The sequence below is a fragment of the Candoia aspera genome, chromosome 4 (assembly GCF_035149785.1).
Source record: "Candoia aspera isolate rCanAsp1 chromosome 4, rCanAsp1.hap2, whole genome shotgun sequence".
Taxonomy (NCBI): domain Eukaryota; kingdom Metazoa; phylum Chordata; class Lepidosauria; order Squamata; family Boidae; genus Candoia; species Candoia aspera.
In genome coordinates this window covers 28381637-28394712 of record NC_086156.1, presented here as the reverse complement: position 1 = coordinate 28394712, position 13076 = coordinate 28381637, and the positions used below count along the sequence as shown (strand labels likewise).

At 40.8% G+C, this 13076-nt stretch overlaps 1 protein-coding gene across 1 annotated transcript in view; it reads left to right on the top strand.

Annotated features, from left to right (window-relative positions):
• Positions 1-13076, top strand: part of THSD7A (thrombospondin type 1 domain containing 7A) — a 225482-nt gene that overhangs the window by 194279 nt on the left and 18127 nt on the right. Inside the window, exons 17-22 of the mRNA XM_063303716.1 lie at positions 64-197; positions 2538-2691; positions 3885-4026; positions 5431-5546; positions 11780-11897; positions 12510-12655. Coding sequence (XP_063159786.1) covers positions 64-197; positions 2538-2691; positions 3885-4026; positions 5431-5546; positions 11780-11897; positions 12510-12655 — 810 coding nt within the window. The remainder of the gene's footprint in view (positions 1-63; positions 198-2537; positions 2692-3884; positions 4027-5430; positions 5547-11779; positions 11898-12509; positions 12656-13076) is intronic.

The following is a 13076-nucleotide window of genomic DNA, read 5'->3' as shown; positions in this document are numbered from 1 at the left end:
CTGCCACCTGTCAGTTATCCCTCTGTATAGGAAGCAAGTTGATTTCCTGTGTCTGTGTTCCAGGTCTATGAAGTGGTCCCTTGCCATAGTGACTGTGGTCAATACATAGGAGTCACTGAACCCTGGAGTGTCTGCAAAGTGACTAATGTGGACTTAAAGGAAAATTGCGGGATGGGTGTGCAAACCAGAAAAGTGAGGTAAGTTAAACTTCTATTGGATCTGTCACTTTGGAGGGCAGCTTTCTTCCTTCTATTAAAGCAAGGCTCTTTGGAGTGCTCATTTAAAGAGAGTAGATGGTTAAACCTATGTAATAATAAGAATGCTTTCATTGGCCTGAGAGCTTTTATGGACTTCCTATTACAAGCAGGCTCATTGTGCAGGGTTCTCTCTGAAGCTTTGCCACTGCACAGAAAACCTCTGATAATTCAGATTTGTGTATGCAATAAATGGTTCGTGACATCCGCTTTCTAATACACAAAACACAAATAGCTCTGAGCCTTTTCATATTCCTGTTTCTGTGTTGATCGGCGGCTTGAGATGCCATTGAATCAACCTTTTATTTCCTTGGGCATTTCCAGATATTATGTGCCGGATACGATATAGCAAACTGAGTAACAGTTCTGCTGGTTATCACTATAGGGCTTTTAAAATCTTTCAGCCTTCTGGTGTTTGTTTCAGATCTTGTTTTATTTGTATTTTAATAGCTTTTATGCAATTTATTCTGAGAATTCTTATTGAAGGACAGTATATTTGTAACTACAATGTCACTAACCCAAATGAAGAATAAGCTGCTGAATCATATATTGTGGCAACCCCCCAAACCCTAATTTCTTCCAGATTTTTATACTGAAATGTTAGAAAATTAAAGTCCTTTGATCAGTGGGATTAAAACATACATAAAATAGCTTTGTCTGAAAAATTAGGCCAAAAGCAAAAAGCTTTTAGGACCTTTGTATACGTATACCTAGTGTGCCAAATGCACCCTTTCCTGGACAAGGAGACCCTTCACCTCACAAATGGAGTACTGTAATGTGTTCTGCATGGAGTTGCCCATGAAGACCACTAAGGAGCTACAGCTAATCCAGCATGCAGTGGTGGAGCCAGTGTTGGGCATGCCTTGTTATGTTCACTGCACTGCAAGCTGCGCTGGTTACCAGGTGGCTTCAAGGCACAATTCAATGTGCCAGTTATCATCTATAAAGAACCATGGCATAGGGCCTGTTTATTTGAACAATCGCCTATCTCCAGTGGTTTTTACCCATCTAGTGTGATCGGGCAGAGTGGGCACACTCTGCATCCCATCAATTAACTACCATCATCTTGTGGGACTCAAGAAGCATGTCTACTCTTTAGTGGCACATGCTCTCTGGAATTGTAATGGTATGTGGGAATGACCTTGGGAGAGTGGATTCAGAGATGCTGCCTAGGGACTGGTCAGATAAGAGACAGCATAGTCCGCAGCTGGATAACAGGCAGGGCAAGAGGCTCAGAAGAGACCCTCCCTAATATCTCAGGGTGTAAAGGACACAGGGGGAGAATTATACTTTCAGACTTACAAGATTTTGTTAATGTAGCCTTACAATAAAGTAGAATTAGCTCATCTGGTCGTGTTTCCTGTCTGGTCCACCTGGTAAGACCGACATAAATCTTGCATGTCTGAAAGTACAATTCTCCCCCTGTGTCCTTTACACCCTGAGAAATTAAAGTCTTCTGAGCCTCTTGCCCCACCCGCTATCCATCTGTGGACTATGCTGTCTCTTAACTGACCATTCCCTAGGCAGTGTCTCTGGGCCCAATCTCCCAAGGTCATTCCCACATACATTACAGGAATGATATCCACCATCACCACCACCCCCAGTTCCAGGTGGCTCCACTCTAATGATGTTCAGGTTGCTGTTGAAGACCTGGCTATTCTCCCAGGCTCTGGGCTGAATGAAGGTTTTTGTTGTTGTTGTTTTATGTTGTGTTTTGGACTGTTCATTAGTTCTTTTTGAGTTTTGTTAATTTTTTATTTTTAACTCTACACCACCCAGAGTCATTGGGAGTCAGGCAGCCTATGAATTGAATTATATTAATTAATTAATTAATTAATTTAGACAAATAAGGTTAGTTTTAACCAAGTTTGGTTATTGTTTTAAAACTATTTCAACCATTTTTCCTAATTAGAGTACCTTCATCTATTCAAGTGATTTGGGAGAAATATTGAGTGTGGAAGTTTAAAATGCTGTATGTCTGATTAAATTTCCTTACCTTGAATCTTTCTCAGTGAAGAAGCTGTTTGCTAAAACTTTTAGATCAGCCTTTCTCAGTCTGCTGTCTTCCAAATGACATATGGGTAAAGTTTCCAGAATGTGCTACCTGGGGAATTCTGGACAACAACTAGGGAAGACCATTTTAGACCAAGATGCATATTGCTTTTTTATTTTTATTTTTCCCTAATTCAGGACAGACTTTCCTATACAGGAAGGATCTAGATATATAATCATGCAATTACATAACTTTACATCTACTGCATATCATGGGCTTTGCCTTTCCAGATGCATGCAGAACACCGTGGATGGTCCTTCAGACGTTGTGGAAGACTATCTGTGTGATCAAGAGGAGATGCCAATTGGTGCTAGAAAATGCATCTTGCCATGTCCAGAAGACTGTGTCATATCTGAATGGGGCCAGTGGTCTAAGTGTTCCTTGGTAACGCACCTGTTATTTTAAAAATGTATTGATAGAATTTAAGAAAGTAAGAATTTCTTTGTCCAACCAAGTCAAAATGTCACCAAGATTCTTTCTCTTGAAATGTTTAGCCAGTGCCCCACAGGACAACATATATATAACTTGCCTTTCTATCAGGCCATACAGTCAAACCATCTAGTGTTTGATTATTTTCTCTGAAGGGAAAGGGATCTTTAGCATCTCAGGATGAGGTCTTTCACATCACCTGCTTCCTGTTCCTTTTAAACTAGAGAAGCTAGAGACTAAACACTGTGCATGTTGAGTAGTTGCTCTGTCAATTGCTCTATCCCCCCCTCCCCTTCCCCCTTGGGGCAAGCAACCTCCAGGTTGGTTGTCTCACCTTCAGATAACAATTACTTGCAATGATAAATGGGCCTTCTTAGGTTAAATTCCCTTGGCTATTGCTGGAAATTCTAGTAACACCGAAGAACTCTTGGTAACACAATTTGTCGCTGGAAATTATTAATAGTGTATTCTCTCCTCATGTTTTGTATATACCTGATACGTGTCTGTATATGTAGACCTTTTTCATCTGTCCCCTTTGTGACCTCCCAGATCCTTCTCACTTTATATCTAGCTTCTGTAGGTTTAAAACTACCTAGTTTCAACAAAAAATAGATGGCCACAGTTTAGAGCTTAGCAATAATGTGGAACTGTGGTTAGTCTAAAATGTCAGTTAAGCCAGAAGGGAGTCATAGTACTAAAGTCTTTAGCTTGCTATGGTTAATCCTGATAACCTGCTTAGTGTTACATACGTACCAGGTCAGTGACTAACAACTTAACCAAAATCCCATTAATTTCAATCTGGGATTCAGCTCATTAACCAAAGTAATATACTTACTGAATTATATATTCAAGAAATGTAAGTATTTAAAGTATATATTAAAGTGTATGAGTATTATATTTATATCCTAGCCTTCTTCAAGCAGGTCAGTGTATCACCCTCTACATTGTTATGGTCACAATAACTGTGAAAAGGAAGGTCAGTCTAGATCTTTATAATTATGAGTCCTAAATCACTTAATGAGTTTCTTGACTGAGTGTGGATTTTGAGCCCAATTCTTCAAGTTTTTAAGTACTTCGACTATTACAAGAATTTGGATTAAGAATGTTATATTTATCAAAGTAAAAGGATGTTTGGTTTCTTTTCTCAGCCCTGTAATGGAAGCAGTGCGAGGGAACGCTCAGCCAAGATCTTAAGGCTACCTCAGGAAAGAAAGGCCTGTCCTTCTACAGTGGAGATGGAGCCTTGCCTTCTGAACAAAAACTGCTATCACTATGATTACAACGTGACAGGTATTGATGCTGATTAAGTCCTGGTAGATGACAAGTGGGGCATGAAAGAAAATATTGCAGCCATCTAGACATACTGTCTCTCCAAACAGCCAAACATAGCATCTTTCTGCCCTGATTTCCTATCCTGATGCTTTTCCATTACATCTCCACCTCTAAATTCCCCCACCATTCTGTGTCTGATAAGTAGATCATTCCTCATTCTGCATTAGGCTCTTTTGACTCCCTCCCAAAAAACATATACAGTTGATGGACTCCCTCCATATAGAGTTGAGGTTGGTTGGTTGGTTTCCAGTATTTCTACAAATTTTGAAGTTCTCCCAAACTTCTCTGTACTTTTGTATTTGGATAGTTTTATTCTGGATCTGAATTCACACGTAGAGAACTAATTTCACTATCAGAATATAGGATACACTTTTCCACTTTCTCTGTATTTCTTCTGATCTTTGAAAGTCAAAAACAAACATTCTTTAGGGCTGGGATGCCCAACTTCTTTCCAGCTAAGAACTATGCTGGGCTTAGAGTAGTGTGCTGAGAACCACAGTCCACAGAAATAAGGGGTATCTAGGATGATGACATGTGTGGAGACAACACAAATTTAATTAGATCTAATTTATTTAAAATTACATTAATTAAATGTAGTTAATAGTTCCCCTGTGTTCTACAACATTTCCCCTCTTTCCTATTAAAAATTATAATGGGGTCTGAGGTTGTGGTCCTCTGGATTTGACTGCTATTTTATGCACTCTTAGTAAAGGTAAAGGTAAAGGTTTCCCTTGACGTAAAGTCCAGTCGAATCCGACTCTAGGGGGCGGTGCTCATCTCCGTTTCAAAGCCTTGGAGCCGGCGTTGTCATAGACACTTCCGGGTCATGTGGCCAGCATGACTCACGGAACGCCGTTACCTTCCCGCCGAAGTGGTACCAATTAATCTACTCACATTTGCATGTTTTCGAACTGCTTGGTGTGCAGAAGCTGGGACGAGCAACGGGAGCTCACCCCGCCGCGCGGTTTCGAACCGCCGACCTTCCGATCGACAGCTCAGCGGTTTAACCCGCAGCGCCACCGCGTCCCTACCTCATTTATGTACCCCATAAATGAGCTTTTGTATGCACTCTTACAAGGTGATAAATGCCATGAAGCCAGCATGCACAGAATTGCACATAGTTTTTGCACACTTATTTGAGAGGCTGGTTCAGTACATACCAATTTCACTGCTATGTTCATCACTTGTAGCTTAGGAGGCTGACATAAGGAATCTATTATAAGTCATCGGAATCTTTTAAAAATGAAAGAAAATATGAATGAGGGAGGAAGACAGGTCACTGCATTCTATTGCCTTTTGATACAACACACAGGAGATCTTTCTCACTGGCCACCATTGTTGTTTTCTTTCCTTCCTTTCAAGACTGGAGCACATGCCAGCTAAGCGAGAAAGCTGTTTGTGGTAATGGGATCAAAACAAGAATGCTTGATTGTGTTCGCAGCGATGGCAAGTCAGTTGATCTGACGTATTGTGAAGAGGTAGGTGAATGCTATTCCTTGTTCTGTAGTTGCAACCCATCATCCATAAAGCTTTCCCTTCAGTGCATGTGATCAGCCCTGAGACAGATGTTTCTCAAAGCTATTTGGGAACTGTTATGTACCCCATAAATGAGCTTTTGCCATGATCAGTGATTTTGTCATTTAGTTCTCTCTGTTTGCTTAAGTGAGTGATCACAAAGGTATGCTATTTTTTTTCCTCTCCAGAAGTAATGATTTGGGAACAATAAGCCATCAAGGTGAATAAGTATAGTAAATCTTAATTGGAATAGTAATCATTGTTCTAATTTGGAGTGATTCCTTTGTAACCATTTGATCTTCTGCCAAAGTGCATTTCTCCTTTTCTCTTTCCCTGTCTCTGTCGTTTGGGGTGCCATTTTCCCAATTGTAAGTTGTTTGGCCTTTTTGTGAATTTGGAAAAAATGCCTACATAAAAATATTTCAGTATACTGGTGTGGTAGTATTTATTAAATTACTTTCATATAATAAATGTTTGGGGGTTGATGAGCAATCTGAAACTTCATTAAGGGGTCGATGAACTGAAGAGTTTAGGGACAGCTGAGTTAGACCAATTCATGAAATTATTTATTTTGATCAGGCTTAATGTACTTGATCAAGTATGAAACTGAATCAACTGGCATAAGATAGGATTTTTTTTTCTCAAAAGGCTGTAGATTCTTCAAAGGAAAGTAACAGCAGTGCAGCAACATTTTAGTATTTCTCTTAGGGTGTTAAAAAAAACATAACCATAGCTAGTATGATTGAAGGTTCCTCATTGTGTCGTAACAAAGTGGACTTCCTCAGTCATTTTTTTTTAAATTTTAGAACAGAAATAGGTAGACCTATTGGCTGTTGACCTCAATTAAAATTTGGGGGGACTCAGAGGTCATCGTGGATGGAGTGATGGGGTAAAGTGGAACCAGAATATTCTGTTTTTTCACTCTTTTTTTTTTCCCCTGAGTTGTTTTGGGAAGCAAGGGAACTTTTCCTTGTTTCTTTAACTAGGTTAAATTTATTTTAGGGTTCACCCAACCATCCATGTGTAATTCCCACTTAGAATGGCAGGAAACCTTATCACTGATTTTTGACAGCTGTGGTTGGAAGAAGTACCAGAAGCCACAAAAATGGAGTTTGGTGGCCTCCTGTGGGTGTGGGAGGGGCTTTATTTTGCTGAATCCTGATCTTTTAAAAAAAAGATTCCCACTCAGGCCCAGTTATGCTCACTTCAGCACACCCTATTTTTATATAAATTCACCTCAGTTACAAGTTGAATGGGAAAAAGAGCACCCAGAAAGGATTTTCTTCATTATGAAAGTTATACACACACTTGGACTAGTTTGTGCATATTGCAAATGCAGCAAGTCTATTTCAAAGTCTCAGTCAGGAAAAAAAAATATTTTGGATGTTTCTAATAATTCCTATGGAAGCTGTTAATTTGTGTAGATGAATGTAGGTGGTGTGTATCTGTATGTGGGTGAAGCTGGTGAGGGCAGTAACCAGAGGTCTTGGGTGAAACCATCATTATACAGCGGTTGAGCAGGTCCCTCTCAATCAAGGCTGGAAAGAGAACTCTACAGGTAGTCTTCACTTAACAATGATAATGGAGCCCAGAATTTCCGTTGCTAAGTCATGTGTTGTAAAGTGAGATGGCATTGCTTAGCGACGGCAATCCTAGCAATTCCCTTTGCCATTGTTAAGTGAATTTTATCTGTTCTTAGCCTGAGCACTCAGCCCAATCCAAGCCATCTGGGTTTGATTCCCAAACATTGCCTTCAACTCCCCACGCCTATCTCCCCACATTTCTGCCCTTTTGGAAGCCCTGCACCCTGCCTTGAGGGGCGGCAAGCCCAGCCGCATGATGCGAGGCTACCCATCCCGTCCCAGCCACATGGCAGGAGACCACCGTAACAAGCTCTAGCCTCCCCAGCCTGCATTCCTTCACCCAGCTGCCTCCTCTCCCAGTTCCCTGCACTGACTATTCTCCTTTATTGCCCGGCCACCACCAGCGAAACAGAAATGCCTGGCTGCCTTGGCTGAGTCCTTTTCAGACCCCGCTTCTCTGGTCAATGTTTCCTCCACGTGGCTCCCTTCAGAACGCTGTCTTCAGAAGCCTATGCTACCTTCTCAGAGCCTTTGTCGCTCTCCATGTGGGGAACTGGGAGAGGAGGCAGCTGGGGGAAGGAATGCAGGCTGGGGAGGCTGGAACTTGCTATGGTGGTCTCCTGCCCTGAGGCTGGGACAGGACGGGTGGCCTCACATTGCGCGGCTGGGCTTGCCGCCCTGCATGGCAGGGTGCAGGGCTTCCAAAAGGGCAGAGATGGGGGGTAGATAGGTGGGTGGGGGGAGTTGAAGCACCCCTGCAGTTGTAAATGTGGGCAGGCTACCAAGCACCTGAATTTTTATCACGTGACTGCAGGGGTGCTGCGACAGTCATAATTTGGGGCACAGATCGTAAGGCCATTTTTTCAGCACCATCGTAATTTCGAATGGTCACTGAATGAATAGTCGTCAAGTGAAGACTACCTGTACAATTTTCCACAGCCTCAGAGATGTCGAGGGAAAAGACCTAGAATTTAAATTGTGGAGTGGATACAGATATAGGAGTTAATTTCTGTGTTCTGCAGGCAGATCTCTTGTGCAGATATGGCTTCTATCTCGTCTGCAATAAAGCAACATACATAATCTGGTTATGTCTGTAAACCTCTGCTGTAAGCAAGTTCCCTGAAGTGGAGTATCTGGAGAGCTGAGATTTATTGCTGTGCTTGGCATGAAATCTGACAGCACATAGGCATATGTCTCCAAACAATACTTGGCAATCGGCTTCTGTTGTATTATTTTATATTGCTTATTTAATGAGACAGGATTCAGTCTCTTAACATGGCTATTTGAAAAGCATGGATGCCTTTCTGAAATTATAAGGAAGGGTGCAATTAATTAACTGGGAAGCCAGAATAATCATCCCCTCCCATGAAAAAAAAAGCAATCTTTACATTAACTACTACTGTAGATTAAGTGGGATCAAGCCATTTTGTCTCCTGCACGTTATAATTTAGAATCATTAGTTTAATATTCAGCTATCCATTCTTTCACACTACTTGTTCTCTGGTGCATTTTTTTTCCTGTCGCACCCAGTTGTAAGCAAGAGACCTGGAAGTCTTGATTTTTTTGTATAAAATACCTACTACCTTAAAGTGTCTAGACAGAATAGAACAATGTTTCTTAAAGTGTGGTCCTAGCATCCCTGGGGGTCCCCAAGACCCTCTCAATGGTCCTCAAAATCAAAATTATTTGCCAGATATTAAAGATATTTGTAAAAATTTAGAACAAAGACACTCTTCCCATTTTTTAAAATTAAAAACAGGGTTTTTTCATGAAAAATATTTTATGTTACGGTAATATCTAATGGGTTTAATATAGTTATTTTATATGATTCAATAAATAAATATTCTATGAATGCATCAATTTTAATTTTTAATATGATAAAAATTGATAGAGACATTTTGGTGTCTACAGGCTACAAATCAGGAGACTTGAGTTCTAAACCCACCATGGGTACAAAGCCAGCTGGGTGACTTTCGGCCAGTCACTCTCTCTCAGCTCTAGGAAGGAGGCAATGGCAAACCACTTCCAAAATCTTGCCAAGAAAACTGCAGGGACTTGTCCAGGCAGTCGTCAGGAGTCAACAATGACTTGAAGGCAACAAGACAACAACAAGAAAAATATTGATAAATATAACCCATACAAACAAAAGCTCTTTTGGGGTCCTCCATAATTTTTAAAAGTGGGAAGGGGTCCTGAGAGCAAAAAGTTTAAGAAACACTGGAATAGAGTACGGCTTATACTCTGATTCTTCAGTGAGTATGTCATTGATTGGGAATTTGCAAAGCAATAGATTTTAGCTCTATGTGAGTCAAATGGAGATCTTAATGGATTGAAAACTCCATGCAGCTTTTCCAGTACTGATACGCCTTGCCATGCTATGCTTTTGACAGATAGCCAGGTGGGTTTGTACCAGTTCAGAACTGCCATTTATTTTGTTGTTTTAACTGTGGAGCCAAAGTTAGTTGAAGGTAGCATTAAACAGGAAGCTCCAGGGATGTCCATGTGGGGAGAGGGCCTATAAAAATAGAAGATGGGAGCTGCAATCACATGATTGAAGCCCTGCCCCTTTTTAACATGAGTCATGTGATGCATGTGACAGTTGTGCAGTTGTAGTTGCCATCCTGATTTTTTTGACACCACCACCCTCTCCCCCAGCGGACAGCTATGGAAAGGTCTTTGTTGTTTGCTGAAAGACCTGGGCAGATGGGGCTATGCTAAGGATGGGTGATCTCTGACCCTGTCCTGCATTTGGCCCCAGAAGTGGTTTTATACAGATCCTGTTATTCTGTTCAACTGTGCTGCTGAATTTCAACTGTGCTATTGCTCTGACACGATTTCTGAACCATTTGGAGGCAGGAAACACATGAAAATTATACAGTAAGCCCTAAAATATACTTAATATATTTCCCCACAACCCTTGGAAAAGCCAAACTGCTGCAGAAGATGCAGGAACAGCATGACAAAGAAACTCCCACTTCTCCAATTCCTCATCTAAACAATGGTTTCTCCAATAAAAAAAGATACCTTGAAATATTACTTTTGGAGCATTGCAGTCTGTAATCCAATTATATTTTTCCAGAGGAACAACATTTATTATTTATTATTTCCATTTTGATTAAGTAATAGAATGCTTCCCAACTAAAATTCAGTCCGGAAACCTCTTTTGTATAAACTCAAAGCAACACTGAAAGCATGCCTGTACATTGCAGTTTTTTTAAACCAACCCATGCGATGCCTACACAGACATAGTAACATGAGCATTGGAACATATTCAGTATATTTCAGCAATTTCCCAATGGGATGTTCATGATCTGACCTAAAATTCAGTCAATTCTAGAAAATAGGCAGTGGCAGGAGGAACTACCAAGCTGCTCCCACAAAGTAAAGAACTTTGATGACCCCCAAAGACGTTGGGGAGAGAACATTTGGGTCTCCTGTCCTCCACTCCATAGGGTTAGCTGGCTTCCTATGCCTTACACCCAGACTTCCTTTTTGCCATTGTAAATCCCGCTTGTGAATAGTATACATGTTTCATTTTTTTCTTGAAGTACAGGCTCTATCTGTTTTAGCCACTTTTGAGTTTTGCTCCGATTTCTTGTTAAAGTCTATGCCATTTTCATAGTCTTTAGCTGGATAACCAGTTTCCTTTCTGCATGATGAAGTGACCTTTTTCAACCTCCTTTCTAGCCAACCTTGGCTAGAAGGCTCTTCAGAGACTGAGCAGAATTGGATCTGATTAAAGTTGGATGGGATATAACCAGGAAATCCCAGGGCTGTCAAATAGATTGGGATGTAGAAAAAATAGAATCTTAAAAGAAGGCAGTGGCAAACAACTTTTCTGTTGTGGCCAAGATAGTTACATACATTTGTTCATGCAATCACAATGAGTTGAGCTCACCTTGAAGGAGGTTCTGCCTTCCTACAGATAGCTTTTAGTCTTGTGACTGATTCTCATGAAAAACAAATTGGAAATGAATGAGAAAACATTCTAATTTCCCATGACATTCTTCTGTAAACTTGCTGTTCTGGAGATTTCAGCATGAAATTGCTGACCAGGATTTAACAAGAAGTTTATTTTGAGGTGTTTACCTTGTGTAGAAGCTGTGGCTTAGTCACACTAATGATTGTATTACTGACCCCTAATTCTGGATCTCAAGGCCAGAACATGGGGATGTGGGGGGAGGATCTTTTTGCAACGGGTTTCACATTTTGTTTTGGGTTTTTTTGTTGATGATGTTGTTAAGGACCATGGGAAAATGATGTTGATGTGATTACTGTAGAGGGCAGTGCAGAGCAGCCCTTTAACATACTTCATTTAGCCTTTTTTTTTTTTTATTGTACCACTGAAAATGAATATTTTGCTGCCAAATTTGGGCAATATGATCCTGATGGGCTACAATGGCCATAAAATGGATCTGGGACACTGGGAGGTTGTAGTTTTCCCCTCTCCTCCATAATTTTATTAAAGAACTACAAGCATGTTTAGGTTCCTATATGAATTGGTACAATTTTTCCTTTGTAATTATTAACTATAATCTGAGTCAGCTTCTGTTGAATTGATAATCTTGCACCTGACTTACTGATTGGTGTATCTTTTTTTTTTCTTATTTTAGCTGGGCTTGGAAAAATCTTGGAATATGAACACTTCCTGCATGGTGGAATGTCCTGTGAACTGTCAACTCTCAGACTGGTCTCCATGGTCTGAGTGCTCACAGGCTTGTGGCCTGGCTGGTTAGTTCCAAAGCTTCCCTGTGATCGATAAATGAGCCTAGATACCAGTCAGCAGGAAAAAGAAGGGGCAGGGGTTTGGGTAAAAGGATTGCTAGATTGAGAGAGGCTTGCTTTGCTTTCCTGCAAGCCTTGTGCTGAGTAAATTGCCATTCTGATTCAGATGACAGAAGACAGACATGGTGAATGTTCCTGTGGGATGACTACAGGAAGCTGTCTCTATGGCACGTGAAGATGTGTGGACTTCAACTGACTGCTGGCTGGGGAATTCTGGGAGTTGAAGTCCACACACCTTCAAGTTACCAAGGCTGAGAAACACTGCTCTATAGTGTACTAGATCAAACAAAAGGCAAGCTGTGTTGGACTTTAATTCCCACAATTACTGATTGGGAGTTCTGTGATTTGAATCTAATACATCTGGGGGTCAGCTGATTGGGGGAGATTGATCCAGGCCATGTAAGACTATATTCCCTGGGCTGTTCCTTAAAATGCTCCAGCTTTTGTGGGGGAAGAACATCATTCCTGGCTAAAGCAGGCCTCATGACATGAACTGAGATGCCTTAAAACATGTACGATGTCAATGCTAAATGCTCTCTCTTTCTTTCTGCTTTGAAGGAAGGATGACACGAAAGAGAACTGTTATTCAACCTTTCCAAGGTGATGGCAGACCTTGTCCTTCACAAATGGAGCAGTTCAAGCCTTGCTCAGTTAAACCTTGTTATCGATGGCAGTATAGTCCATGGGAAGAATGTAAAGTTGAGGTAAATCTGGTATCTGGAGCCTTTCATCCTTAGACATTTGTGATGCACACAAACATATGGCATACAAATTGTTTCTCAACAAACTCTAAACAGGGTGAGAGATGTTCCCACCTAAATGCAGGCGGAGTTCAATTATCATTGCTGACTATTGACCATGCTGGCCAGGACTGATGGGAATTGGAAATCAGCAACATCTAAAAGATCCCAACCCCCCCCCCCCATTTCATTCTAAGCTCATGCTATTAGATTACATTATACTAAGATTTCCAAAGATGAACATAGTTACCATGACAGGATGGAATGTTCAAACCTTGTCTTATCTATAACTTGCTATTCATATGTGTAAAGAAATGTCAACACAGTAGCAATTTAGATTTACTGTTATATTTTTAATATTCAAAGAGGCCTGTATCATTTTAAA